The 27,856-nt window shown below is 40.5% G+C and overlaps 2 protein-coding genes, 6 non-coding genes and 2 pseudogenes across 8 annotated transcripts; 4 read left to right on the top strand and 6 right to left on the bottom strand.

Annotated features, from left to right (window-relative positions):
- Positions 1 to 3,911: 3,911 nt before the first annotated feature.
- Positions 3,912 to 4,040, bottom strand: LOC131450278 (U2 spliceosomal RNA; annotated as a pseudogene).
- A 179-nt stretch (positions 4,041 to 4,219) lies between these two features.
- Positions 4,220 to 4,332, bottom strand: LOC131450326 (U5 spliceosomal RNA). The gene has a single exon (XR_009235242.1). It is a non-coding gene; the product is annotated as a U5 spliceosomal RNA (small nuclear RNA).
- Positions 4,333 to 4,958: 626 nt separating this feature from the next.
- LOC131450128 (U1 spliceosomal RNA) lies at positions 4,959 to 5,122 on the bottom strand. The gene has a single exon (XR_009235066.1). It is a non-coding gene; the product is annotated as a U1 spliceosomal RNA (small nuclear RNA).
- Positions 5,123 to 5,524: 402 nt separating this feature from the next.
- On the top strand, positions 5,525 to 5,643 carry LOC131450369 (5S ribosomal RNA). Its single transcript, XR_009235283.1, has one exon. It is a non-coding gene; the product is annotated as a 5S ribosomal RNA (ribosomal RNA).
- A 1,937-nt stretch (positions 5,644 to 7,580) lies between these two features.
- On the top strand, positions 7,581 to 9,297 carry LOC131450065 (uncharacterized). Its single transcript, XM_058622181.1, has 2 exons — positions 7,581 to 9,002; positions 9,245 to 9,297. Exon 1 carries the CDS (start codon positions 7,646 to 7,648, stop codon positions 8,792 to 8,794), a length of 1,149 nt encoding a protein of 382 aa, XP_058478164.1. The 5' UTR covers positions 7,581 to 7,645; the 3' UTR covers positions 8,795 to 9,002; positions 9,245 to 9,297.
- Positions 9,298 to 16,236: 6,939 nt separating this feature from the next.
- LOC131450277 (U2 spliceosomal RNA) lies at positions 16,237 to 16,365 on the bottom strand (annotated as a pseudogene).
- Positions 16,366 to 16,544: 179 nt separating this feature from the next.
- On the bottom strand, positions 16,545 to 16,657 carry LOC131450325 (U5 spliceosomal RNA). The gene has a single exon (XR_009235241.1). It is a non-coding gene; the product is annotated as a U5 spliceosomal RNA (small nuclear RNA).
- Positions 16,658 to 17,283: 626 nt separating this feature from the next.
- Positions 17,284 to 17,447, bottom strand: LOC131450155 (U1 spliceosomal RNA). The gene has a single exon (XR_009235091.1). It is a non-coding gene; the product is annotated as a U1 spliceosomal RNA (small nuclear RNA).
- A 402-nt stretch (positions 17,448 to 17,849) lies between these two features.
- LOC131450357 (5S ribosomal RNA) lies at positions 17,850 to 17,968 on the top strand. Its single transcript, XR_009235272.1, has one exon. It is a non-coding gene; the product is annotated as a 5S ribosomal RNA (ribosomal RNA).
- Positions 17,969 to 18,782: 814 nt separating this feature from the next.
- On the top strand, positions 18,783 to 21,622 carry LOC131450067 (uncharacterized). The gene is made up of 2 exons (XM_058622183.1): positions 18,783 to 21,327; positions 21,570 to 21,622. Exon 1 carries the CDS (start codon positions 18,783 to 18,785, stop codon positions 21,117 to 21,119), a length of 2,337 nt encoding a protein of 778 aa, XP_058478166.1. The 3' UTR covers positions 21,120 to 21,327; positions 21,570 to 21,622.
- The last annotated feature ends 6,234 nt before the right edge of the window (positions 21,623 to 27,856 follow it).

Here is a 27,856-nt window from a genome sequence, read left to right as displayed (position 1 = left end):
TGTTATGGTTCTTTAAAAAGTCCATGCACCACTACAACACATGTTATGGTTCTTTAAAAAGTCCATGCACCACTACAACACATGTTACGGTTCTTTAAAAAGTCCATGCACCACTACAACACATGTTATGGTTATTTAAAAAGTCCATGGCCGTTTCTCAATACTCAAGTAAGCAAGTATGTACTTGCGTACTTGGGAAGTATATACTTGAGAAGTACGCTGGGAGTATATACTTGCCAAGTATGGGAGTACACAAGTATGTGGTTGTTTCTCAATACTCAAGTATGCAAGTATGTATGTATTGTTCTGCTGTTTGAATGGTGGCTGGCGCCAAGTGCTGCAGCCTCATTACCGCCACCTACAGTGTTGATAAAGGAACATATGAAATACTTTTAATAAATGCATATATATGTAGTTATTAATTTCACATTTTAAATATTTAACTTCATTTATTAATGTATTTCTATTAAAATATACAATACAAATAATACAATGTGGAAAATAGATATATTACAGCATTGTAGAGTAGTATATATGTATATATATATGTATGTATGACATATATGTACGTGTACAAATATATACTACTCTACATACTATACTATACATATCTAATATTTACATATTATATTTAAATATAAATCTCGACTTTAATATAAATCTAAAATTCAAAGTTAAAATAAATAAAACATTAACAATATACAAACTTTTAAACTGTCAGGTCAAAACGTTTCCATTAAAAACAAAATAACACGTCAACAACAAATCTATGGATCACACCGAGCATCTAATGACAGCGACGTCTGAGCCAGCGGATCATTTCATCAGGACAGGCCGAGGTAACGCTGCTCTGTGCCGGGCACAGTGAGCACCGAGCGCCCGCAGAGGCGGAGCTGATCACCTCCGACAAACGTCGCTGCCAAACTATAAATACGTCATATCTTCATACACAAACCACATGTTTGAATTCTATATGACTAATTTCTCGCCTCAAATGATGTTGAAACTTTGTTCCGGGACACAGAAAAATATTTATTTCAGATTTATATTTCTATTATCTGCTGCTATGCTCCGCCGAAATGTATTCTGGGATACATGGCCATCGCAAGTACGCTTAAGTCACCTCCGATGCATACTTGGTAAAAATGGGCGGAGCGAGAACATTTCCGGGTTTGAGAACCGTCCTCGCTGTTCGCTTACTTGAGAATTGGAACAGCACTTGGACTGAGGCTGATGACGTTTTCACAAGTACGGGAGTACGCAAGTACGCTCAAGTACGCACAAGTATGGATATTGAGAAACGGCCCATGTATGGGTGAGTGAGCTGACAGTGGCAAGATGGCCGCCCTGTGCCGACATTTGACTCCTGACTATGGTCTGTATTACTGACTATTTGTGTGATTTCATTGATTAACAGCTGCATTCATCTGTTCCTGTTATAGACCAAAGTCCAACATCTAGTCATACCCAAAGTCCTTCAAAGAAGAAGGAAAACACAAAACAAATGAAAGAAACAGGCAAGTTGTTTTAAACCAAAAGAAAAAGCATTTACAGTCCAGACTGTTTATATCTTCATCTTCTGTCTATTACAGAACTACCCAAAGTAGTGAGGAGGGCATGGAGTGAAGCAGAGAAAACTGCAGTTCGTAAGCATTTGCTTAATTTCATTGAAAAACGCAGAGTTCCTGGGAAGGAAGCCTGCATGAGATGCAAAGAGAGCAAATTTGTGCATTTAGGCTGTTTGAGCCAATTATGTTCATAAGACATATATATATATACATATATATATATATATATATACATACATATATACGTACATATATATATATATATGTATCAGGTCTTCCTGCGGGAGTTTGCATGTTCTCCGTGTGAGTTTTTTTTCCTTCAACAATTTAAAAACATGCAGGTTAAATGTTGAAATGTTGACATAATTGACTGTAAGTGTGATTGTGAGAGGGAAAGGTTGTCTCTGTGATGGACTGGTGACTTGTCCAGTGTCTGACACCCACTTCTCACCACACCTCTGACCCTCATGTGGGAATTTAGAAAATATTCAATAAAATGATTACAGTCAATGTTTGAATTTGCAGCTTTATTGGCTTTTTTAAATGTTGATTTAAATTTTCTAACATTAGTTCCGATTTCATTTTTTTATTTATTTGGATCATCATATTTTATCTTAAATTTACTCCTCTTTTCAGACTGTATTAATATTAATCTTAGTCTAAACATTAAAGTACAGCAAAGAAAGACAGTAGTTAAACTGTTTTAGCCACAATTGAAACCAAAAGTTCCCTAACGAGAAGGTCCTCACGTCAATGGTGATACAGATTTTACACTGAGTTTTTCAAACATAATTTTTTAAGAAGCTGAAGTGGTAACTGGTGTCAGGGCGCCATCTTGTGTGCAAATGTTTTTTTTTTCTTCCTTTAAGCATAGTAGAAATGGTGGTCCTCACATCCATAGTGCTGTCGCTCGGACCTCACCTTGATGCCCATACAGGAATGTGTGTGTGTGTGTGTATTCATGCACATGACTGGCATGTGACACTCAGGTCAGAGTGGGCCTTGCAAACAAAGGCATCACATTTGCAGCATCTCAGGCTTGTTTTGTTGTCTCTAGGTGCACATAGCTCACAACGCTTCCTTTTCTGCCCATGTCCTTGTTGAGGGAGAGCTGGGGCTTGCACACTCCTGACCAGACTGGCAGAGGCCTCCTAAAATCAACAGACCTATGTAGGCTTGGAGTTCTACCAGGTCAATTTCTTTCCAGGTGTCCCCAAACACACGCTTCCCTTCCAGGTTTGTCATTTCGAGTATAATTCCCTCAATGGACTCTGGTAAAAAGAGTTGGAAGCTGGACTTGATGTCATCGACACGAGATATTGCATATCGTGTTGGCCCTGGCGTCATCTTTATGACATTTTCCACTCTAGCTCTACTTCCTCTGTCCCGGGGGGATGAAGACCAGAGCAAGTCTCCACTCTTGGACTGGAAACTCTCTTTAGGTGCCTGTTCTTCAGGTGCCTCTCCCTCTCCATCTGTTGACTGGGCAGTCTCCTCATAGTTTGGATCCAAATCAGTGTTGTCTTCCACTTCGGAGACATCCTCCTCTATCTCTGGATCTATTTCAGTGCCCTCTTCATCGTGTCCAAAAAGCTGGACGAGAACCTCTTCCACAGAGAACCTCTTGGTCAGTCGCCTACTCATTGTGCTCCGAGTAAAAGGAGTGCAAGGCAAACATCAAGCTATATATAGAGGGGTCTGTGTGAAAATGATACATTAATTATTCTGGAAGGTGTGGTTCACGTGGGGGACAGGCACAAAAGCGCAGGAAAGAGAGGGGTTCACATGACAGACACCTGTCTAGTTTGTGAGAAGATATGATACATTGTTTCATCTGGAAGTTGGTTCACGTGGAAGGATCGGCACATAAGCGCGGGAAAAAGAGGGGTTCACATGACAGACACCTGTCTAGTTTGTGAAAAGATACTATAAGTTGTTTCATCAGGAAGTTGGTTCACGTGGGAGGATCGGCACATAAGCACGGGAACGAGATGTGAACCCGCAAAAGACATTGTTCAGTCTGAAATGTGTGCGTGAGTGCGTGAGTGAGTGAATGAGTGAGTGAGTGAGTGAGTGAGTGAGTGAGTGAGTGAGTTGGGGTGGTGTGTATGGGGATGTTTTCTGTCTGATGGACGAATATAGCCTGGATTCCCATTCATTTCCTATGATGGTCACTTTTGACCGGGAACACCACAGGTGTAACAAAGTTGATTAAAACACTCAAAATTCAATGAAAGAGGTGATCGTCACTTTTTATATGTTCAAGTGCATTGTGTGGAGGATATCATGAGGCCTTGAGGCAATCGGATGTAAAACACGATATTTATGAGTGTTTTAAGTTTAAATCGGTCAGATTTGTCCCGAACACGACCCGAGGGTTAATATTTAATCCCCATATAGAGGACATATCAGATATTAAACTTATAAGAACAGATACTACACTTGATCTTAGCCAAAAGGCCGAGAAGCGATGGCCCGCCAGTGTCTGGGGCCAACTCAAGATCTTGGCGCACAAGTTACTTGTTGTGGTGCCATGTTTCTGAAGTGCGCATAACAAAGGCTGCTGCCGATCACCTCCGCCCCCAGGTGATCTAAGTGCACCTCTGAGCCGTGACGGACAGCTGCTTGACATTTGACACACTCAAAGGGCGCAGCCATACAGCAAAGCCCACCAAAAATAACTTAAACTCTCGGACGTTCCTCTCCACGGAAGTCTTTAGTAAAAGGCGAAAGACTTGTGCATTTTGAAGAAAAACCAGAGTCGACATAGACCCTCTCCTTGAGGTCAGCCAACGAGTCTATCCGCCGGAGTCACCACAGTCTCGGTCGGCCCGGCCGGCCACCTTGGGACAGCCTTTCTTCAACGTTTTTGGTTTGCCGGCCAATCAACCGCCCACATTTGACTGCATGTTTGGAAGCGCATTCTTACTGTTGGTTGTGTGCTGCAGTTTTCTATCAATCGCTGAGGCTGTGGCACACCTCCAAGGTTTAGTGGTAGATGTGAGTGCATGAGCAAAGCAGCTCTGTGTCACACCGAGCAGTACAAACTGCCGGGCCGTTTCCCAGCTCCTCCGGGCTTCTGAAATGGTGAGCTGCTCCTGGCATCGCTTCAATATCAGGTCAATGTACAGGAGTGGACGGAACAAGCGCCAAAGTATTAACCCTTGGCATGATGGCCATGGATCCATCTCCATCAATCCAGTTCTCCTACAAAGAGCCGGGAAAGGGAGCATGACATTTCCTTAGAGCTAAAAGACAACACCCACAACCATCCCATTCCCAGCAACTTGGAAAGACTGGGGATGTCGCTCTGCGAGCACGTGAGAAGCCTGGAGATGGGCACACAAGGCGGAACTTTGGGCGGCTGACCTTTGCTTACAACTACGTCATCGGGGGAGAGCGCGGACGCAGTACCCCACCAGCAAAAATTATGCAGTCAAGATTCCCACGTTTGGGGAATTTGCAGGGGTCAGCACAACCAGAGTGCAATGGCTGAGCCTCGCCCTGGGTGAACCACCTTCTTGATCATGGTGTCTCCCCTGCCAGGTAAGTATGAGGTGTACTTGCCCAGCACTGGGTGGCTGTTCCCAGACACAGCTCTTTGGCCGATGGTGCAGGAAATGGATAGTCCCAGAGTCCAATGCCTTGACTCAGGTGCTCGTTAATGCTGTGCTGTGTTCAACTTCAACCTCCAGCACACATTGGAGAGGAAACACTCGACCTTTTCACTGGCATACCTGGCTGTCATTTCCTATAGATTCAGCAACAACTGGACCTGACGGCACCAACAGCAGCTTACCCATCTCGGTGTAGCTTCCAAATACTGGAATAGAGTGTAGCAGGTAGTGGCGATAAAGGCTCAAGTGCAGTGTGTTCGGAAGGCTGACTTTTGAGCCCCTCCACGAGCAGGGGGCCTTGCCTGGTCTATAAAAGGAGTCTGTGTCACCTGCCCGTCGGCTTACGGCCACACCACCCTGAGCACGCCCGATCTCGTCTGATCTCGGAAGCTAAGCAGGGTCGGGCCTGGTTAGTACTTGGATGGGAGACTGCCTGGGAATACCAGGTGCTGTAAGCTTTTACACTGCAGCACACTTTTACACTGCAGCACGCTTTGACACTGCTGCTTCCTTACAAGAAACGTGGGCTTGCAATTACGTTGACGCACGGGCACACGTTAATGTCCTTCCAGTTTCAGCCTTGCTTTGGTTTTCACAGAAAGTGAAACACAAAAAATGTTTTATTTAATTGTTTTAATTAGTTAGTAATTAATTAAGAGTAAGACATTTTAGCTTTTTTAACTTTTATTTAGTTGAAAAGCTGAAATGTGACATTATTGTGTAACTATCTAAATGTTTAAAATAGTTTTAAAGCAAAATAAATGAAACGTGCAGTACTGTAGGTATCTGTGTATGTGTGTGAGTGTGACACAGGGAGCAGGTGAGGGACACAGTGATGCATAGAAAACACTGCTCTTCACACTTTTTCTTTACTGAACATTAACCAAACTATTTAAAACAGTTAGTTTAAACAGAAAATAAGGAAACGTTCTTTGAAGAGATTTGAATAACATTTTGTGTCAAAGATGTAAAAGTGTACTAAATATTAAGAGTTACTTACAGTATGTGATATCCCTGTTATTAATGATACAATAGTTGGTGTGCTGGATGAATTATTGCTATGGTGTATTATTATATTTATTATTGCTTTTGCTAACTTTATGTTAAAGGCTAATTATTATTAAGATCTGTAGCTTTGCCAGATGTGAAAAGTGTGACTGATGTTCTGGAATGTTTGTGTTTTTAAAACAAAGATTTCTAATGTTTAGACTGATGACTGACATGGTAACAAGGTCACTAACGAGTTAATGATGGTCCAGCTGCTCAGTGAAGATGCTCATGATTGTGTTTTACTTGCAGCTGGTCTCATCCCCTGACATGTCCAGTGAGGGGTCAGATGTGGACTGTTACGTGAGGGACCCTGACTATGATCCCAAATATTATGAATCTACACCCAGTGATGTGGTTGAAAACGTGGACACGGACTTTGACACTGATGAGCCCAAATCTACAAGTACAATATTGGCTGAAGAAGATCAGGGTGGGGATCAGGATGATGACCCAGATTTTAATAAAGAAGAAGATCAAAAAGAAGGACAGGAGGAAGATCAGGATGATGGCTATGAGGAAGATCAGGATGAAGATCAAGAAGAGGATCAGAAAGATGATCAGGATGATGACTGGGAAGAAGGACAAGATGATGACCAGGAAGAAGCTCATGAGGAAGATCAGGATGGTGACCATGAGGAAGATCAGGATGATGACCATGAGGAAGATCAGGATGATGATGATCAGGAAGAAGATCCACTCAAAGGCAAGTTCACAATCAGAAAAAAAAAGAACCTAAGAACGTATGTGAAGGGGCAAAATAAGAAAACAAAGACAACCAAAACTGAAGTTAGTGTTAATGTGACTGTTAAGACATGTACAAAAAGAAAAGACAACAAAAGATCATGGGACAAAAAACATTATTGTTTGTATTGCCATCAGCCAAATAACAAGATGGCGAGGCACTTGCAGAGGAAGCATATGGAGGTAAAGGATGTGGCACATGCATTCAGCTTTGCATCAAAGTCACCACAAAGAAAAGTTCTTTTAGAACAAATTAGAAGGAAAGGAGATTTTAAGCACAATGTGAGGGTCCTGGCTGAAGGCAAAGGACAGATAGTAACTGTAAAGCAGCCGTCTCATAAAACATCTGCATGGCACTATTTGCCTTGTAAATTCTGCTACGGCATGTTTTCTAGGACTGATTTGTGGAGACACCAGGGATCATGTAAACTTAAAACCAGCAGTGAGACAGACAACAAGAGAAAGACCAGAGGGGCAGTACAGAGTGTTTCAGCACGCCTGCTTCCTATAATGGCTTCATCTAGTGGATGTCAGGCTATTATTAATAAAATGAGACAGGATGACGTATCCTTCCACATCAGGGGCGATTCATTGATCTGCAACTATGGGGAATCACTGTATGCAAAACATGGTCGTGTGAAGTCCAAGCACAACTATATATCTCAAAGAATGAGGGAGCTTGGTAGATTCATGTTGACTGCCAAAGCTATGGACAGTACTGTGAGGACTTTGGAAGACATATGTGTCCCCAAGAAATTTCTGCTTGTGGTCAATGCAGCCAAGAAATTAACAGAATTCAGTCCAAGCAAAAATGAATATGGGAAACCCTCAACAGCAGTGAGAGTGGGATTCTGCCTGAAAGGAGCAGTGGAGGTGTTGATTGGGCAAAGTCTCATGAACGATGATGACCTGGCAGAAAAAAAGGCAAAAAAGTTTTTGGAGCTGTTGGAAAAAAATTGGAAAACTCATGTTGCGGTATCTGCTCACCAGAGCATGCAGGAGAAGAGGTGGAACAAACCCGATGACATTCACCTCACAAAAAATGTCATGGCACTTAGAGATCATCTCAGGATGGTGGAAGACAAAGCCAGAGCTGAACTGGAGCAGCAGCTGAGTTTGACTGCATACAAGGTGTTAAATGAGAGCATTCTGGCACAGCTGATTGTTTTTAATAAGCGTCGTGAAGGAGAAGCATCGCGCTTGACTCTCGAAGCCTACAAAAAAGTCAACACTAATCCTATCAATGAGGACATTTACAGCACTCTGTCTCCTTTAGAGAAGGAACTGAGCAAACAGCTGACTCGCATCGAGGTCCGAGGAAAAAGAGGGAAGAAGGTTCCTGTTTTTTTCACACACAGGATGATGGAGTCAATCCAAGTGTTGTTGAAATGGAGAGATGAAGCTGGTGTTCCCACTGAAAATCCCTACCTCTTTGCCAGAGCTGGTGTGCTGACGAACATACGTGGCTGCGACTGTCTGCGGAAATATGCAGAGGAGAGCAAAGCAGAAAACCCTGAGCTCCTCAGGTCAACTAAACTAAGAAAACAGGTGGCCACACTTTGCCAGCTCCTGGATCTTGACGAACAAGAGCTGGAACAAGTTGCTCGGTTCATGGGTCATGACATCAGAGTTCACCGGGACTTTTACAGACAGACTGACAAAACCTTTCAGATAGCAAAGATTAGCAAGCTTTTGTTTGCTATGGAACAAGGCAGTAGCACCTTAACAGGGAGGAACTTTAACACACTCCATCCCTCTGTGTCTGGTATGTATGTACACACACTGTTGTTTTTATGTACACACCATGTTGTTGTGTAACAGCTGTCTGTGTTGTTGTTTTTTGTCAACACCTATAGCTGGACACTAGTTTGATAAATACACAAACTACATATTTCTACCTGTACAGAATTGTTTCTTTAAAATACTCTGTATTAATATTTGACTGTTGGCTTTTTCTCAGGTGAAAGTCCCACACCGACACAGAGTCATGTGACCTCTCCGATAGAAACAGATGAAGAGGATGAAGGTAAGGTTTGAAAAACTAAAAACTCACTCTATTTTTATCTTGTCTCTGTTAGAGCTTCAGCAATTCATTCATTCACTTTCAAAAAGTGTATTAAAGGTTATAATATTTGCTTGTCAAATGTAAGAATAATGTCTGAGTTACAAATGAAATGTTTTTACTATTTTCAGTTGTTTTTCTCACATACAGTGAATTCCTTTCACACACATACGGAATAATGTCTGTGGGTTTGTTTGTTTTGTCAGATAAAGGTCGTGACCTCTGTTCCCCTGCCCCCTGCAGTGAGGATGATGGTGAGTTGTTTGTTTTCATGGATTTTATATAAAAAAAAAAACTTCAGGAGTGATACTTTTCTCTTAAGTGTATGAATTACTTGTCATAATTATCATTGTTATTATTGTTTATAATTATTATTTTAAAAACAGGTCTTATTTGTGTACAATATCTTTCTTTAAGTCCCAATATCTTTATTATTCATTATTTTTTCAACAATTGTTTAATAATGTTTACACATGAACCTCCACTGATGTGTGTTTATGGATTTTTATGTGTTTCTGTTGTAGATGAGAACCTGAGTTTCAGTCAGAAACCTTCTCAGAAGAAAAGAAAGAAGTCTGTGAAAGCAAGAGGTCATTTCCTGTGAACTTGACAAACATACTTTGACTTCACTTACTCCACAGATTAATAAAATATCTTTGTTTTTTTTTTTTCAGACAAAAGCTCTAACCTCATCTCTAAAAAGAGACATGCCCCCTGCCCTGAGGATGATGATGATGATGATGGTGAGTTTTGTGTGTTTTAATCAGGAAATCTATAAGAACTATGTAAGGGAGACTGTGACCACACACACACACACTCACATACAGACCCTCCATCCACCCAGTTCCTACCACTTTATCCTCCACATGAGGATTGTGGGCTTCTGTAAGATATTTAAGTAAAAAGTTAAGGTTTTGATTAGGCCTTATATTACAATTCAGTTTCACTGTTCATCTTCAATCATCACTCTGTGTCTGAAGTGTGGACAAGGACGTGTCCTTGTGATCTCTGTGTCTTTTCAGACTGACTTTAGTTAATTAATTAACATTATTTGGTAACACTGTCAAACCATCACAACACAAGACAGTGAATGACAGCAGAGAGAAAGGCGGGGCTATGACATCACTGTTTTGTGTTCACAAGTAATGTAGTGCAGTAGTGTATTTTTTTGTGGTTTCTTATCTGTAATCTTTTTGTTTTGTTTGATTTTCAGACCAAGGTCCTGAACTCTTCCACCCTAGAAAGAGACCTACCCCCTGCAGTGGGTTAGGGTTGGATGGACATACAGATAATTGTAAGTTATGGGAGTTTGTTTGTTTTATTCTCTGAAATTTGAACACGAGTAGCCAAATGAAATACACATGACCCTGACTATTCTGACCAGAGATCTACATAATAAAGGGTAGATGTTTCGTCTGCACTGCTGGCCAGTGGAGTGGAATTTCGGCACAAGGGCGACCATCTTGCCAGAGTCAGCTCGCTCACCCATAACATGTGTTATAGAGGTACATGGACACATGTTATGGTTCTTTAAAAAGTCCATGTACCTCTACAACACATGTTACGGTCATTTAAAAAGTCCATGTACCTCTATAACACATGTTATGGTTCTTTAAAAAGTCCATGTACCTCTATAACACATGTTATGGTTCTTTAAAAAGTCCATGCACCACTACAACACATGTTATGGTTCTTTAAAAAGTCCATGTACCTCTATAACACATGTTATGGTTCTTTAAAAAGTCCATGTGCCACTACAACACATGTTATGGTCATTTAAAAAGTCCATGCACCTCTACAACACATCTTATGGTTCTTTAAAAAGTCCATGCACCACTACAACACATGTTACGGTTCTTTAAAAAGTCCATGCACCACTGCAACACATGTTACGGTTCTTTAAAAAGTCCATGCACCACTACAACACATGTTATGGTTCTTTAAAAAGTCCATGTACCTCTACAACACATGTTACGGTCATTTAAAAAGTCCATGTGCCACTACAACACATGTTATGGTCATTTAAAAAGTCCATGCACCTCTACAACACATGTTATGGTCATTTAAAAAGTCCATGCACCACTACAACACATGTTATGGTTCTTTAAAAAGTCCATGCACCACTACAACACATGTTACGGTTCTTTAAAAAGTCCATGCACCACTACAACACATGTTACGGTTCTTAAAAAAGTCCATGCACCACTACAACACATGTTATGGTTATTTAAAAAGTCCATGTACCTCTACAACACATGTTACGGTCATTTAAAAAGTCCATGTGCCACTACAACACATGTTATGGTCATTTAAAAAGTCCATGCACCTCTACAACACATCTTATGGTTCTTTAAAAAGTCCATGCACCACTACAACACATGTTACGGTTCTTTAAAAAGTCCATGCACCACTGCAACACATGTTACGGTTCTTTAAAAAGTCCATGCACCACTACAACACATGTTATGGTTATTTAAAAAGTCCATGTACCTCTACAACACATGTTACGGTCATTTAAAAAGTCCATGTGCCACTACAACACATGTTATGGTCATTTAAAAAGTCCATGCACCTCTACAACACATGTTATGGTTCTTTAAAAAGTCCATGCACCTCTACAACACATGTTAAGGTCATTTAAAAAGTCCATGCACCACTACAACACATGTTATGGTTCTTTAAAAAGTCCATGCACCTCTACAACACATGTTATGGTCATTTAAAAAAGTCCATGCACCTCTACAACACATGTTATGGTCATTTAAAAAGTCCATGTACCTCTACAACACATGTTATGGTTATTTAAAAAGTCCATGTACCTCTACAACACATGTTACGGTTCTTTAAAAAGTCCATGCACCACTACAACACATGTTATGGTTATTTAAAAAGTCCATGTACCTCTACAACACATGTTACGGTCATTTAAAAAGTCCATGTGCCACTACAACACATGTTATGGTTATTTAAAAAGTCCATGTACCTCTACAACACATGTTATGGTCATTTAAAAAGTCCATGCACCTCTACAACACATGTTATGGTCATTTAAAAAGTCCATGCACCACTACAACACATGTTATGGTTCTTTAAAAAGTGAGGATGATGGTGAGTTGTTTGTTTTCATGGATTTTATATATAAAAAAAAACTTCAGGAGTGATACTTTTCTCTTAAGTGTATGAATTACTTGTCATAATTATCATTGTTATTATTGTTTATAATTATTATTTTAAAAACAGGTCTTATTTGTGTACAATATCTTTCTTTATGTCCCAATATCTTTATTATTCATTATTTTTTCAACAATTGTTTAATAATGTTTACACATGAACCTCCACTGATGTGTGTTTATGGATTTTTATGTGTTTCTGTTGTAGATGAGAACCTGAGTTTCAGTCAGAAACCTTCTCAGAAGAAAAGAAAGAAGTCTGTGAAAGCAAGAGGTCATTTCCTGTGAACTTGACAAACATACTTTGACTTCACTTACTCCACAGATTAATAAAATATCTTTGTTTTTTTTTTTTCAGACAAAAGCTCTAACCTCATCTCTAAAAAGAGACATGCCCCCTGCCCTGAGGATGATGATGATGATGATGGTGAGTTTTGTGTGTTTTAATCAGGAAATCTATAAGAACTATGTAAGGGAGACTGTGACCACACACACACACACTCACATACAGACCCTCCATCCACCCAGTTCCTACCACTTTATCCTCCACATGAGGATTGTGGGCTTCTGTAAGATATTTAAGTAAAAAGTTAAGGTTTTGATTAGGCCTTATATTACAATTCAGTTTCACTGTTCATCTTCAATCATCACTCTGTGTCTGAAGTGTGGACAAGGACGTGTCCTTGTGATCTCTGTGTCTTTTCAGACTGACTTTAGTTAATTAATTAACATTATTTGGTAACACTGTCAAACCATCACAACACAAGACAGTGAATGACAGCAGAGAGAAAGGCGGGGCTATGACATCACTGTTTTGTGTTCACAAGTAATGTAGTGCAGTAGTGTATTTTTTTGTGGTTTCTTATCTGTAATCTTTTTGTTTTGTTTGATTTTCAGACCAAGGTCCTGAACTCTTCCACCCTAGAAAGAGACCTACCCCCTGCAGTGGGTTAGGGTTGGATGGACATACAGATAATTGTAAGTTATGGGAGTTTGTTTGTTTTATTCTCTGAAATTTGAACACGAGTAGCCAAATGAAATACACATGACCCTGACTATTCTGACCAGAGATCTACATAATAAAGGGTAGATGTTTCGTCTGCACTGCTGGCCAGTGGAGTGGAATTTCGGCACAAGGGCGACCATCTTGCCAGAGTCAGCTCGCTCACCCATAACATGTGTTATAGAGGTACATGGACACATGTTATGGTTCTTTAAAAAGTCCATGTACCTCTACAACACATGTTACGGTCATTTAAAAAGTCCATGTACCTCTATAACACATGTTATGGTTCTTTAAAAAGTCCATGCACCACTACAACACATGTTATGGTTCTTTAAAAAGTCCATGCACCACTACAACACATGTTACGGTTCTTTAAAAAGTCCATGCACCACTACAACACATGTTATGGTTATTTAAAAAGTCCATGTATGGGTGAGTGAGCTGACAGTGGCAAGATGGCCGCCCTGTGCCGACATTTGACTCCTGACTATGGTCTGTATTACTGACTATTTGTGTGATTTCATTGATTAACAGCTGCATTCATCTGTTCCTGTTATAGACCAAAGTCCAACATCTAGTCATACCCAAAGTCCTTCAAAGAAGAAGGAAAACACAAAACAAATGAAAGAAACAGGCAAGTTGTTTTAAACCAAAAGAAAAAGCATTTACAGTCCAGACTGTTTATATCTTCATCTTCTGTCTATTACAGAACTACCCAAAGTAGTGAGGAGGGCATGGAGTGAAGCAGAGAAAACTGCAGTTCGTAAGCATTTGCTTAATTTCATTGAAAAACGCAGAGTTCCTGGGAAGGAAGCCTGCATGAGATGCAAAGAGAGCAAATTTGTGCATTTAGGCTGTTTGAGCCAATTATGTTCATAAGACATATATATATATATACATATATATATATATATATATACATACATATATACGTACATATATATATATATATGTATCAGGTCTTCCTGCGGGAGTTTGCATGTTCTCCGTGTGAGTTTTTTTTCCTTCAACAATTTAAAAACATGCAGGTTAAATGTTGAAATGTTGACATAATTGACTGTAAGTGTGATTGTGAGAGGGAAAGGTTGTCTCTGTGATGGACTGGCGACTTGTCCAGTGTCTGACACCCACTTCTCACCACACCTCTGACCCTCATGTGGGAATTTCGAAAATATTCAATAAAATGATTACAGTCAATGTTTGAATTTGCAGCTTTATTGGCTTTTTTAAATGTTGATTTAAATTTTCTAACATTAGTTCCGATTTCATTTTTTTATTTATTTGGATCATCATATTTTATCTTAAATTTACTCCTCTTTTCAGACTGTATTAATATTAATCTTAGTCTAAACATTAAAGTACAGCAAAGAAAGACAGTAGTTAAACTGTTTTAGCCACAATTGAAACCAAAAGTTCCCTAACGAGAAGGTCCTCACGTCAATGGTGATACAGATTTTACACTGAGTTTTTCAAACATAATTTTTTAAGAAGCTGAAGTGGTAACTGGTGTCAGGGCGCCATCTTGTGTGCAAATGTTTTTTTTTTCTTCCTTTAAGCATAGTAGAAATGGTGGTCCTCACATCCATAGTGCTGTCGCTCGGACCTCACCTTGATGCCCATACAGGAATGTGTGTGTGTGTGTGTATTCATGCACATGACTGGCATGTGACACTCAGGTCAGAGTGGGCCTTGCAAACAAAGGCATCACATTTGCAGCATCTCAGGCTTGTTTTGTTGTCTCTAGGTGCACATAGCTCACAACGCTTCCTTTTCTGCCCATGTCCTTGTTGAGGGAGAGCTGGGGCTTGCACACTCCTGACCAGACTGGCAGAGGCCTCCTAAAATCAACAGACTTATGTAGGCTTGGAGTTCTACCAGGTCAATTTCTTTCCAGGTGTCCCCAAACACACGCTTCCCTTCCAGGTTTGTCATTTCGAGTATAATTCCCTCAATGGACTCTGGTAAAAAGAGTTGGAAGCTGGACTTGATGTCATCGACACGAGATATTGCATATCGTGTTGGCCCTGGCGTCATCTTTATGACATTTTCCACTCTAGCTCTACTTCCTCTGTCCCGGGGGGATGAAGACCAGAGCAAGTCTCCACTCTTGGACTGGAAACTCTCTTTAGGTGCCTGTTCTTCAGGTGCCTCTCCCTCTCCATCTGTTGACTGGGCAGTCTCCTCATAGTTTGGATCCAAATCAGTGTTGTCTTCCACTTCGGAGACATCCTCCTCTATCTCTGGATCTATTTCAGTGCCCTCTTCATCGTGTCCAAAAAGCTGGACGAGAACCTCTTCCACAGAGAACCTCTTGGTCAGTCGCCTACTCATTGTGCTCCGAGTAAAAGGAGTGCAAGGCAAACATCAAGCTATATATAGAGGGGTCTGTGTGAAAATGATACATTAATTATTCTGGAAGGTGTGGTTCACGTGGGGGACAGGCACAAAAGCGCAGGAAAGAGAGGGGTTCACATGACAGACACCTGTCTAGTTTGTGAGAAGATATGATACATTGTTTCATCTGGAAGTTGGTTCACGTGGAAGGATCGGCACATAAGCGCGGGAAAAAGAGGGGTTCACATGACAGACACCTGTCTAGTTTGTGAAAAGATACTATAAGTTGTTTCATCAGGAAGTTGGTTCACGTGGGAGGATCGGCACATAAGCACGGGAACGAGATGTGAACCCGCAAAAGACATTGTTCAGTCTGAAATGTGTGCGTGAGTGCGTGAGTGAGTGAATGAGTGAGTGAGTGAGTGAGTGAGTGAGTGAGTTGGGGTGGTGTGTATGGGGATGTTTTCTGTCTGATGGATGAATATAGCCTGGATTCCCATTCATTTCCTATGATGGTCACTTTTGACCGGGAACACCACAGGTGTAACAAAGTTGATTAAAACACTCAAAATTCAATGAAAGAGGTGATCGTCACTTTTTATATGTTCAAGTGCATTGTGTGGAGGATATCATGAGGCCTTGAGGCAATCGGATGTAAAACACGATATTTATGAGTGTTTTAAGTTTAAATCGGTCAGATTTGTCCCGAACACGACCCGAGGGTTAATATTTAATCCCCATATAGAGGACATATCAGATATTAAACTTATAAGAACAGATACTACACTTGATCTTAGCCAAAAGGCCGAGAAGCGATGGCCCGCCAGTGTCTGGGGCCAACTCAAGATCTTGGCGCACAAGTTACTTGTTGTGGTGCCATGTTTCTGAAGTGCGCATAACAAAGGCTGCTGCCGATCACCTCCGCCCCCAGGTGATCTAAGTGCACCTCTGAGCCGTGACGGACAGCTGCTTGACATTTGACACACTCAAAGGGCGCAGCCATACAGCAAAGCCCACCAAAAATAACTTAAACTCTCGGACGTTCCTCTCCACGGAAGTCTTTAGTAAAAGGCGAAAGACTTGTGCATTTTGAAGAAAAACCAGAGTCGACATAGACCCTCTCCTTGAGGGCAGCCAACGAGTCTATCCACCGGAGTCACCACAGTCTCGGTCGGCCCGGCCGGCCACCTTGGGACAGCCTTTCTTCAACGTTTTTGGTTTGCCGGCCAATCAACCGCCCACATTTGACTGCATGTTTGGAAGCGCATTCTTACTGTTGGTTGTGTGCTGCAGTTTTCTATCAATCGCTGAGGCTGTGGCACACCTCCAAGGTTTAGTGGTAGATGTGAGTGCATGAGCAAAGCAGCTCTGTGTCACACCGAGCAGTACAAACTGCCGGGCCGTTTCCCAGCTCCTCCGGGCTTCTGAAATGGTGAGCTGCTCCTGGCATCGCTTCAATATCAGGTCAATGTACAGGAGTGGACGGAACAAGCGCCAAAGTATTAACCCTTGGCATGATGGCCATGGATCCATCTCCATCAATCCAGTTCTCCTACAAAGAGCCGGGAAAGGGAGCATGACATTTCCTTAGAGCTAAAAGACAACACCCACAACCATCCCATTCCCAGCAACTTGGAAAGACTGGGGATGTCGCTCTGCGAGCACGTGAGAAGCCTGGAGATGGGCACACAAGGCGGAACTTTGGGCGGCTGACCTTTGCTTACAACTACGTCATCGGGGGAGAGCGCGGACGCAGTACCCCACCAGCAAAAATTATGCAGTCAAGATTCCCACGTTTGGGGAATTTGCAGGGGTCAGCACAACCAGAGTGCAATGGCTGTGCCTCGCCCTGGGTGAACCACCTTCTTGATCATGGTGTCTCCCCTGCCAGGTAAGTATGAGGTGTACTTGCCCAGCACTGGGTGGCTGTTCCCAGACACAGCTCTTTGGCCGATGGTGCAGGAAATGGATAGTCCCAGAGTCCAATGCCTTGACTCAGGCGCTCGTTAATGCTGTGCTGTGTTCAACTTCAACCTCCAGCACACATTGGAGAGGAAACACTCGACCTTTTCACTGGCATACCTGGCTGTCATTTCCTATAGATTCAGCAACAACTGGACCTGACGGCACCAACAGCAGCTTACCCATCTCGGTGTAGCTTCCAAATACTGGAATAGAGTGTAGCAGGTAGTGGCGATAAAGGCTCAAGTGCAGTGTGTTCGGAAGGCTGACTTTTGAGCCCCTCCACGAGCAGGGGGCCTTGCCTGGTCTATAAAAGGAGTCTGTGTCACCTGCCCGTCGGCTTACGGCCACACCACCCTGAGCACGCCCGATCTCGTCTGATCTCGGAAGCTAAGCAGGGTCGGGCCTGGTTAGTACTTGGATGGGAGACTGCCTGGGAATACCAGGTGCTGTAAGCTTTTACACTGCAGCACACTTTTACACTGCAGCACGCTTTGACACTGCTGCTTCCTTACAAGAAACGTGGGCTTGCAATTACGTTGACGCACGGGCACACGTTAATGTCCTTCCAGTTTCAGCCTTGCTTTGGTTTTCACAGAAAGTGAAACACAAAAAATGTTTTATTTAATTGTTTTAATTAGTTAGTAATTAATTAAGAGTAAGACATTTTAGCTTTTTTAACTTTTATTTAGTTGAAAAGCTGAAATGTGACATTATTGTGTAACTATCTAAATGTTTAAAATAGTTTTAAAGCAAAATAAATGAAACGTGCAGTACTGTAGGTATCTGTGTATGTGTGTGAGTGTGACACAGGGAGCAGGTGAGGGACACAGTGATGCATAGAAAACACTGCTCTTCACACTTTTTCTTTACTGAACATTAACCAAACTATTTAAAACAGTTAGTTTAAACAGAAAATAAGGAAACGTTCTTTGAAGAGATTTGAATAACATTTTGTGTCAAAGATGTAAAAGTGTACTAAATATTAAGAGTTACTTACAGTATGTGATATCCCTGTTATTAATGATACAATAGTTGGTGTGCTGGATGAATTATTGCTATGGTGTATTATTATATTTATTATTGCTTTTGCTAACTTTATGTTAAAGGCTAATTATTATTAAGATCTGTAGCTTTGCCAGATGTGAAAAGTGTGACTGATGTTCTGGAATGTTTGTGTTTTTAAAACAAAGATTTCTAATGTTTAGACTGATGACTGACATGGTAACAAGGTCACTAACGAGTTAATGATGGTCCAGCTGCTCAGTGAAGATGCTCATGATTGTGTTTTACTTGCAGCTGGTCTCATCCCCTGACATGTCCAGTGAGGGGTCAGATGTGGACTGTTACGTGAGGGACCCTGACTATGATCCCAAATATTATGAATCTACACCCAGTGATGTGGTTGAAAACGTGGACACGGACTTTGACACTGATGAGCCCAAATCTACAAGTACAATATTGGCTGAAGAAGATCAGGGTGGGGATCAGGATGATGACCCAGATTTTAATAAAGAAGAAGATCAAAAAGAAGGACAGGAGGAAGATCAGGATGATGGCTATGAGGAAGATCAGGATGAAGATCAAGAAGAGGATCAGAAAGATGATCAGGATGATGACTGGGAAGAAGGACAAGATGATGACCAGGAAGAAGCTCATGAGGAAGATCAGGATGGTGACCATGAGGAAGATCAGGATGATGACCATGAGGAAGATCAGGATGATGATGATCAGGAAGAAGATCCACTCAAAGGCAAGTTCACAATCAGAAAAAAAAAGAACCTAAGAACGTATGTGAAGGGGCAAAATAAGAAAACAAAGACAACCAAAACTGAAGTTAGTGTTAATGTGACTGTTAAGACATGTACAAAAAGAAAAGACAACAAAAGATCATGGGACAAAAAACATTATTGTTTGTATTGCCATCAGCCAAATAACAAGATGGCGAGGCACTTGCAGAGGAAGCATATGGAGGTAAAGGATGTGGCACATGCATTCAGCTTTGCATCAAAGTCACCACAAAGAAAAGTTCTTTTAGAACAAATTAGAAGGAAAGGAGATTTTAAGCACAATGTGAGGGTCCTGGCTGAAGGCAAAGGACAGATAGTAACTGTAAAGCAGCCGTCTCATAAAACATCTGCATGGCACTATTTGCCTTGTAAATTCTGCTACGGCATGTTTTCTAGGACTGATTTGTGGAGACACCAGGGATCATGTAAACTTAAAACCAGCAGTGAGACAGACAACAAGAGAAAGACCAGAGGGGCAGTACAGAGTGTTTCAGCACGCCTGCTTCCTATAATGGCTTCATCTAGTGGATGTCAGGCTATTATTAATAAAATGAGACAGGATGACGTGTCCTTCCACATCAGGGGCGATTCATTGATCTGCAACTATGGGGAATCACTGTATGCAAAACATGGTCGTGTGAAGTCCAAGCACAACTATATATCTCAAAGAATGAGGGAGCTTGGTAGATTCATGTTGACTGCCAAAGCTATGGACAGTACTGTGAGGACTTTGGAAGACATATGTGTCCCCAAGAAATTTCTGCTTGTGGTCAATGCAGCCAAGAAATTAACAGAATTCAGTCCAAGCAAAAATGAATATGGGAAACCCTCAACAGCAGTGAGAGTGGGATTCTGCCTGAAAGGAGCAGTGGAGGTGTTGATTGGGCAAAGTCTCATGAACGATGATGACCTGGCAGAAAAAAAGGCAAAAAAGTTTTTGGAGCTGTTGGAAAAAAATTGGAAAACTCATGTTGCGGTATCTGCTCACCAGAGCATGCAGGAGAAGAGGTGGAACAAACCCGATGACATTCACCTCACAAAAAATGTCATGGCACTTAGAGATCATCTCAGGATGGTGGAAGACAAAGCCAGAGCTGAACTGGAGCAGCAGCTGAGTTTGACTGCATACAAGGTGTTAAATGAGAGCATTCTGGCACAGCTGATTGTTTTTAATAAGCGTCGTGAAGGAGAAGCATCGCGCTTGACTCTCGAAGCCTACAAAAAAGTCAACACTAATCCTATCAATGAGGACATTTACAGCACTCTGTCTCCTTTAGAGAAGGAACTGAGCAAACAGCTGACTCGCATCGAGGTCCGAGGAAAAAGAGGGAAGAAGGTTCCTGTTTTTTTCACACACAGGATGATGGAGTCAATCCAAGTGTTGTTGAAATGGAGAGATGAAGCTGGTGTTCCCACTGAAAATCCCTACCTCTTTGCCAGAGCTGGTGTGCTGACGAACATACGTGGCTGCGACTGTCTGCGGAAATATGCAGAGGAGAGCAAAGCAGAAAACCCTGAGCTCCTCAGGTCAACTAAACTAAGAAAACAGGTGGCCACACTTTGCCAGCTCCTGGATCTTGACGAACAAGAGCTGGAACAAGTTGCTCGGTTCATGGGTCATGACATCAGAGTTCACCGGGACTTTTACAGACAGACTGACAAAACCTTTCAGATAGCAAAGATTAGCAAGCTTTTGTTTGCTATGGAACAAGGCAGTAGCACCTTAACAGGGAGGAACTTTAACACACTCCATCCCTCTGTGTCTGGTATGTATGTACACACACTGTTGTTTTTATGTACACACCATGTTGTTGTGTAACAGCTGTCTGTGTTGTTGTTTTTTGTCAACACCTATAGCTGGACACTAGTTTGATAAATACACAAACTACATATTTCTACCTGTACAGAATTGTTTCTTTAAAATACTCTGTATTAATATTTGACTGTTGGCTTTTTCTCAGGTGAAAGTCCCACACCGACACAGAGTCATGTGACCTCTCCGATAGAAACAGATGAAGAGGATGAAGGTAAGGTTTGAAAAACTAAAAACTCACTCTATTTTTATCTTGTCTCTGTTAGAGCTTCAGCAATTCATTCATTCACTTTCAAAAAGTGTATTAAAGGTTATAATATTTGCTTGTCAAATGTAAGAATAATGTCTGAGTTACAAATGAAATGTTTTTACTATTTTCAGTTGTTTTTCTCACATACAGTGAATTCCTTTCACACACATACGGAATAATGTCTGTGGGTTTGTTTGTTTTGTCAGATAAAGGTCGTGACCTCTGTTCCCCTGCCCCCTGCAGTGAGGATGATGGTGAGTTGTTTGTTTTCATGGATTTTATATAAAAAAAAAAACTTCAGGAGTGATACTTTTCTCTTAAGTGTATGAATTACTTGTCATAATTATCATTGTTATTATTGTTTATAATTATTATTTTAAAAACAGGTCTTATTTGTGTACAATATCTTTCTTTATGTCCCAATATCTTTATTATTCATTATTTTTTCAACAATTGTTTAATAATGTTTACACATGAACCTCCACTGATGTGTGTTTATGGATTTTTATGTGTTTCTGTTGTAGATGAGAACCTGAGTTTCAGTCAGAAACCTTCTCAGAAGAAAAGAAAGAAGTCTGTGAAAGCAAGAGGTCATTTCCTGTGAACTTGACAAACATACTTTGACTTCACTTACTCCACAAATTAATAAAATATCTTTGTTTTTTTTTTTTTCAGACAAAAGCTCTAACCTCATCTCTAAAAAGAGACATGCCCCCTGCCCTGAGGATGATGATGATGATGATGGTGAGTTTTGTGTGTTTTAATCAGGAAATCTATAAGAACTATGTAAGGGAGACTGTGACCACACACACACACACTCACATACAGACCCTCCATCCACCCAGTTCCTACCACTTTATCCTCCACATGAGGATTGTGGGCTTCTGTAAGATATTTAAGTAAAAAGTTAAGGTTTTGATTAGGCCTTATATTACAATTCAGTTTCACTGTTCATCTTCAATCATCACTCTGTGTCTGAAGTGTGGACAAGGACGTGTCCTTGTGATCTCTGTGTCTTTTCAGACTGACTTTAGTTAATTAATTAACATTATTTGGTAACACTGTCAAACCATCACAACACAAGACAGTGAATGACAGCAGAGAGAAAGGCGGGGCTATGACATCACTGTTTTGTGTTCACAAGTAATGTAGTGCAGTAGTGTATTTTTTTGTGGTTTCTTATCTGTAATCTTTTTGTTTTGTTTGATTTTCAGACCAAGGTCCTGAACTCTTCCACCCTAGAAAGAGACCTACCCCCTGCAGTGGGTTAGGGTTGGATGGACATACAGATAATTGTAAGTTATGGGAGTTTGTTTGTTTTATTCTCTGAAATTTGAACACGAGTAGCCAAATGAAATACACATGACCCTGACTATTCTGACCAGAGATCTACATAATAAAGGGTAGATGTTTCGTCTGCACTGCTGGCCAGTGGAGTGGAATTTCGGCACAAGGGCGACCATCTTGCCAGAGTCAGCTCGCTCACCCATAACATGTGTTATAGAGGTACATGGACACATGTTATGGTTCTTTAAAAAGTCCATGTACCTCTACAACACATGTTACGGTCATTTAAAAAGTCCATGTACCTCTATAACACATGTTATGGTTCTTTAAAAAGTCCATGTACCTCTATAACACATGTTATGGTTCTTTAAAAAGTCCATGCACCACTACAACACATGTTATGGTTCTTTAAAAAGTCCATGTACCTCTATAACACATGTTATGGTTCTTTAAAAAGTCCATGTGCCACTACAACACATGTTATGGTCATTTAAAAAGTCCATGCACCTCTACAACACATCTTATGGTTCTTTAAAAAGTCCATGCACCACTACAACACATGTTACGGTTCTTTAAAAAGTCCATGCACCACTGCAACACATGTTACGGTTCTTTAAAAAGTCCATGCACCACTACAACACATGTTATGGTTCTTTAAAAAGTCCATGTACCTCTACAACACATGTTACGGTCATTTAAAAAGTCCATGTGCCACTACAACACATGTTATGGTCATTTAAAAAGTCCATGCACCTCTACAACACATGTTATGGTCATTTAAAAAGTCCATGCACCACTACAACACATGTTATGGTTCTTTAAAAAGTCCATGCACCACTACAACACATGTTACGGTTCTTTAAAAAGTCCATGCACCACTACAACACATGTTACGGTTCTTAAAAAAGTCCATGCACCACTACAACACATGTTATGGTTATTTAAAAAGTCCATGTACCTCTACAACACATGTTACGGTCATTTAAAAAGTCCATGTGCCACTACAACACATGTTATGGTCATTTAAAAAGTCCATGCACCTCTACAACACATCTTATGGTTCTTTAAAAAGTCCATGCACCACTACAACACATGTTACGGTTCTTTAAAAAGTCCATGCACCACTGCAACACATGTTACGGTTCTTTAAAAAGTCCATGCACCACTACAACACATGTTATGGTTATTTAAAAAGTCCATGTACCTCTACAACACATGTTACGGTCATTTAAAAAGTCCATGTGCCACTACAACACATGTTATGGTCATTTAAAAAGTCCATGCACCTCTACAACACATGTTATGGTTCTTTAAAAAGTCCATGCACCTCTACAACACATGTTAAGGTCATTTAAAAAGTCCATGCACCACTACAACACATGTTATGGTTCTTTAAAAAGTCCATGCACCTCTACAACACATGTTATGGTCATTTAAAAAAGTCCATGCACCTCTACAACACATGTTATGGTCATTTAAAAAGTCCATGTACCTCTACAACACATGTTATGGTTATTTAAAAAGTCCATGTACCTCTACAACACATGTTACGGTTCTTTAAAAAGTCCATGCACCACTACAACACATGTTATGGTTATTTAAAAAGTCCATGTACCTCTACAACACATGTTACGGTCATTTAAAAAGTCCATGTGCCACTACAACACATGTTATGGTTATTTAAAAAGTCCATGTACCTCTACAACACATGTTATGGTTATTTAAAAAGTCCATGTACCTCTACAACACATGTTACGGTCATTTAAAAAGTCCATGTGCCACTACAACACATGTTATGGTCATTTAAAAAGTCCATGCACCTCTACAACACATGTTATGGTCATTTAAAAAGTCCATGCACCACTACAACACATGTTATGGTTCTTTAAAAAGTGAGGATGATGGTGAGTTGTTTGTTTTCATGGATTTTATATATAAAAAAAAACTTCAGGAGTGATACTTTTCTCTTAAGTGTATGAATTACTTGTCATAATTATCATTGTTATTATTGTTTATAATTATTATTTTAAAAACAGGTCTTATTTGTGTACAATATCTTTCTTTATGTCCCAATATCTTTATTATTCATTATTTTTTCAACAATTGTTTAATAATGTTTACACATGAACCTCCACTGATGTGTGTTTATGGATTTTTATGTGTTTCTGTTGTAGATGAGAACCTGAGTTTCAGTCAGAAACCTTCTCAGAAGAAAAGAAAGAAGTCTGTGAAAGCAAGAGGTCATTTCCTGTGAACTTGACAAACATACTTTGACTTCACTTACTCCACAGATTAATAAAATATCTTTGTTTTTTTTTTTTTCAGACAAAAGCTCTAACCTCATCTCTAAAAAGAGACATGCCCCCTGCCCTGAGGATGATGATGATGATGATGGTGAGTTTTGTGTGTTTTAATCAGGAAATCTATAAGAACTATGTAAGGGAGACTGTGACCACACACACACACACTCACATACAGACCCTCCATCCACCCAGTTCCTACCACTTTATCCTCCACATGAGGATTGTGGGCTTCTGTAAGATATTTAAGTAAAAAGTTAAGGTTTTGATTAGGCCTTATATTACAATTCAGTTTCACTGTTCATCTTCAATCATCACTCTGTGTCTGAAGTGTGGACAAGGACGTGTCCTTGTGATCTCTGTGTCTTTTCAGACTGACTTTAGTTAATTAATTAACATTATTTGGTAACACTGTCAAACCATCACAACACAAGACAGTGAATGACAGCAGAGAGAAAGGCGGGGCTATGACATCACTGTTTTGTGTTCACAAGTAATGTAGTGCAGTAGTGTATTTTTTTGTGGTTTCTTATCTGTAATCTTTTTGTTTTGTTTGATTTTCAGACCAAGGTCCTGAACTCTTCCACCCTAGAAAGAGACCTACCCCCTGCAGTGGGTTAGGGTTGGATGGACATACAGATAATTGTAAGTTATGGGAGTTTGTTTGTTTTATTCTCTGAAATTTGAACACGAGTAGCCAAATGAAATACACATGACCCTGACTATTCTGACCAGAGATCTACATAATAAAGGGTAGATGTTTCGTCTGCACTGCTGGCCAGTGGAGTGGAATTTCGGCACAAGGGCGACCATCTTGCCAGAGTCAGCTCGCTCACCCATAACATGTGTTATAGAGGTACATGGACACATGTTATGGTTCTTTAAAAAGTCCATGTACCTCTACAACACATGTTACGGTCATTTAAAAAGTCCATGTACCTCTATAACACATGTTATGGTTCTTTAAAAAGTCCATGCACCACTACAACACATGTTATGGTTCTTTAAAAAGTCCATGCACCACTACAACACATGTTACGGTTCTTTAAAAAGTCCATGCACCACTACAACACATGTTATGGTTATTTAAAAAGTCCATGTATGGGTGAGTGAGCTGACAGTGGCAAGATGGCCGCCCTGTGCCGACATTTGACTCCTGACTATGGTCTGTATTACTGACTATTTGTGTGATTTCATTGATTAACAGCTGCATTCATCTGTTCCTGTTATAGACCAAAGTCCAACATCTAGTCATACCCAAAGTCCTTCAAAGAAGAAGGAAAACACAAAACAAATGAAAGAAACAGGCAAGTTGTTTTAAACCAAAAGAAAAAGCATTTACAGTCCAGACTGTTTATATCTTCATCTTCTGTCTATTACAGAACTACCCAAAGTAGTGAGGAGGGCATGGAGTGAAGCAGAGAAAACTGCAGTTCGTAAGCATTTGCTTAATTTCATTGAAAAACGCAGAGTTCCTGGGAAGGAAGCCTGCATGAGATGCAAAGAGAGCAAATTTGTGCATTTAGGCTGTTTGAGCCAATTATGTTCATAAGACATATATATATATACATATATATATACATATATATACATACATATATACGTACATATATATATATATATGTATCAGGTCTTCCTGCGGGAGTTTGCATGTTCTCCGTGTGAGTTTTTTTTCCTTCAACAATTTAAAAACATGCAGGTTAAATGTTGAAATGTTGACATAATTGACTGTAAGTGTGATTGTGAGAGGGAAAGGTTGTCTCTGTGATGGACTGGTGACTTGTCCAGTGTCTGACACCCACTTCTCACCACACCTCTGACCCTCATGTGGGAATTTAGAAAATATTCAATAAAATGATTACAGTCAATGTTTGAATTTGCAGCTTTATTGGCTTTTTTAAATGTTGATTTAAATTTTCTAACATTAGTTCCGATTTCATTTTTTTATTTATTTGGATCATCATATTTTATCTTAAATTTACTCCTCTTTTCAGACTGTATTAATATTAATCTTAGTCTAAACATTAAAGTACAGCAAAGAAAGACAGTAGTTAAACTGTTTTAGCCACAATTGAAACCAAAAGTTCCCTAACGAGAAGGTCCTCACGTCAATGGTGATACAGATTTTACACTGAGTTTTTCAAACATAATTTTTTAAGAAGCTGAAGTGGTAACTGGTGTCAGGGCGCCATCTTGTGTGCAAATGTTTTTTTTTTCTTCCTTTAAGCATAGTAGAAATGGTGGTCCTCACATCCATAGTGCTGTCGCTCGGACCTCACCTTGATGCCCATACAGGAATGTGTGTGTGTGTGTGTATTCATGCACATGACTGGCATGTGACACTCAGGTCAGAGTGGGCCTTGCAAACAAAGGCATCACATTTGCAGCATCTCAGGCTTGTTTTGTTGTCTCTAGGTGCACATAGCTCACAACGCTTCCTTTTCTGCCCATGTCCTTGTTGAGGGAGAGCTGGGGCTTGCACACTCCTGACCAGACTGGCAGAGGCCTCCTAAAATCAACAGACCTATGTAGGCTTGGAGTTCTACCAGGTCAATTTCTTTCCAGGTGTCCCCAAACACACGCTTCCCTTCCAGGTTTGTCATTTCGAGTATAATTCCCTCAATGGACTCTGGTAAAAAGAGTTGGAAGCTGGACTTGATGTCATCGACACGAGATATTGCATATCGTGTTGGCCCTGGCGTCATCTTTATGACATTTTCCACTCTAGCTCTACTTCCTCTGTCCCGGGGGGATGAAGACCAGAGCAAGTCTCCACTCTTGGACTGGAAACTCTCTTTAGGTGCCTGTTCTTCAGGTGCCTCTCCCTCTCCATCTGTTGACTGGGCAGTCTCCTCATAGTTTGGATCCAAATCAGTGTTGTCTTCCACTTCGGAGACATCCTCCTC

Source organism: Solea solea, unplaced genomic scaffold (genome assembly GCF_958295425.1).
Source record: "Solea solea unplaced genomic scaffold, fSolSol10.1 scaffold_41, whole genome shotgun sequence".
Classification (NCBI taxonomy): Eukaryota; Metazoa; Chordata; class Actinopteri; order Pleuronectiformes; family Soleidae; genus Solea; species Solea solea.
The sequence above is the reverse complement of the archived record's forward strand: the minus strand, read 5'-3'. Positions and strand labels throughout refer to the sequence as shown.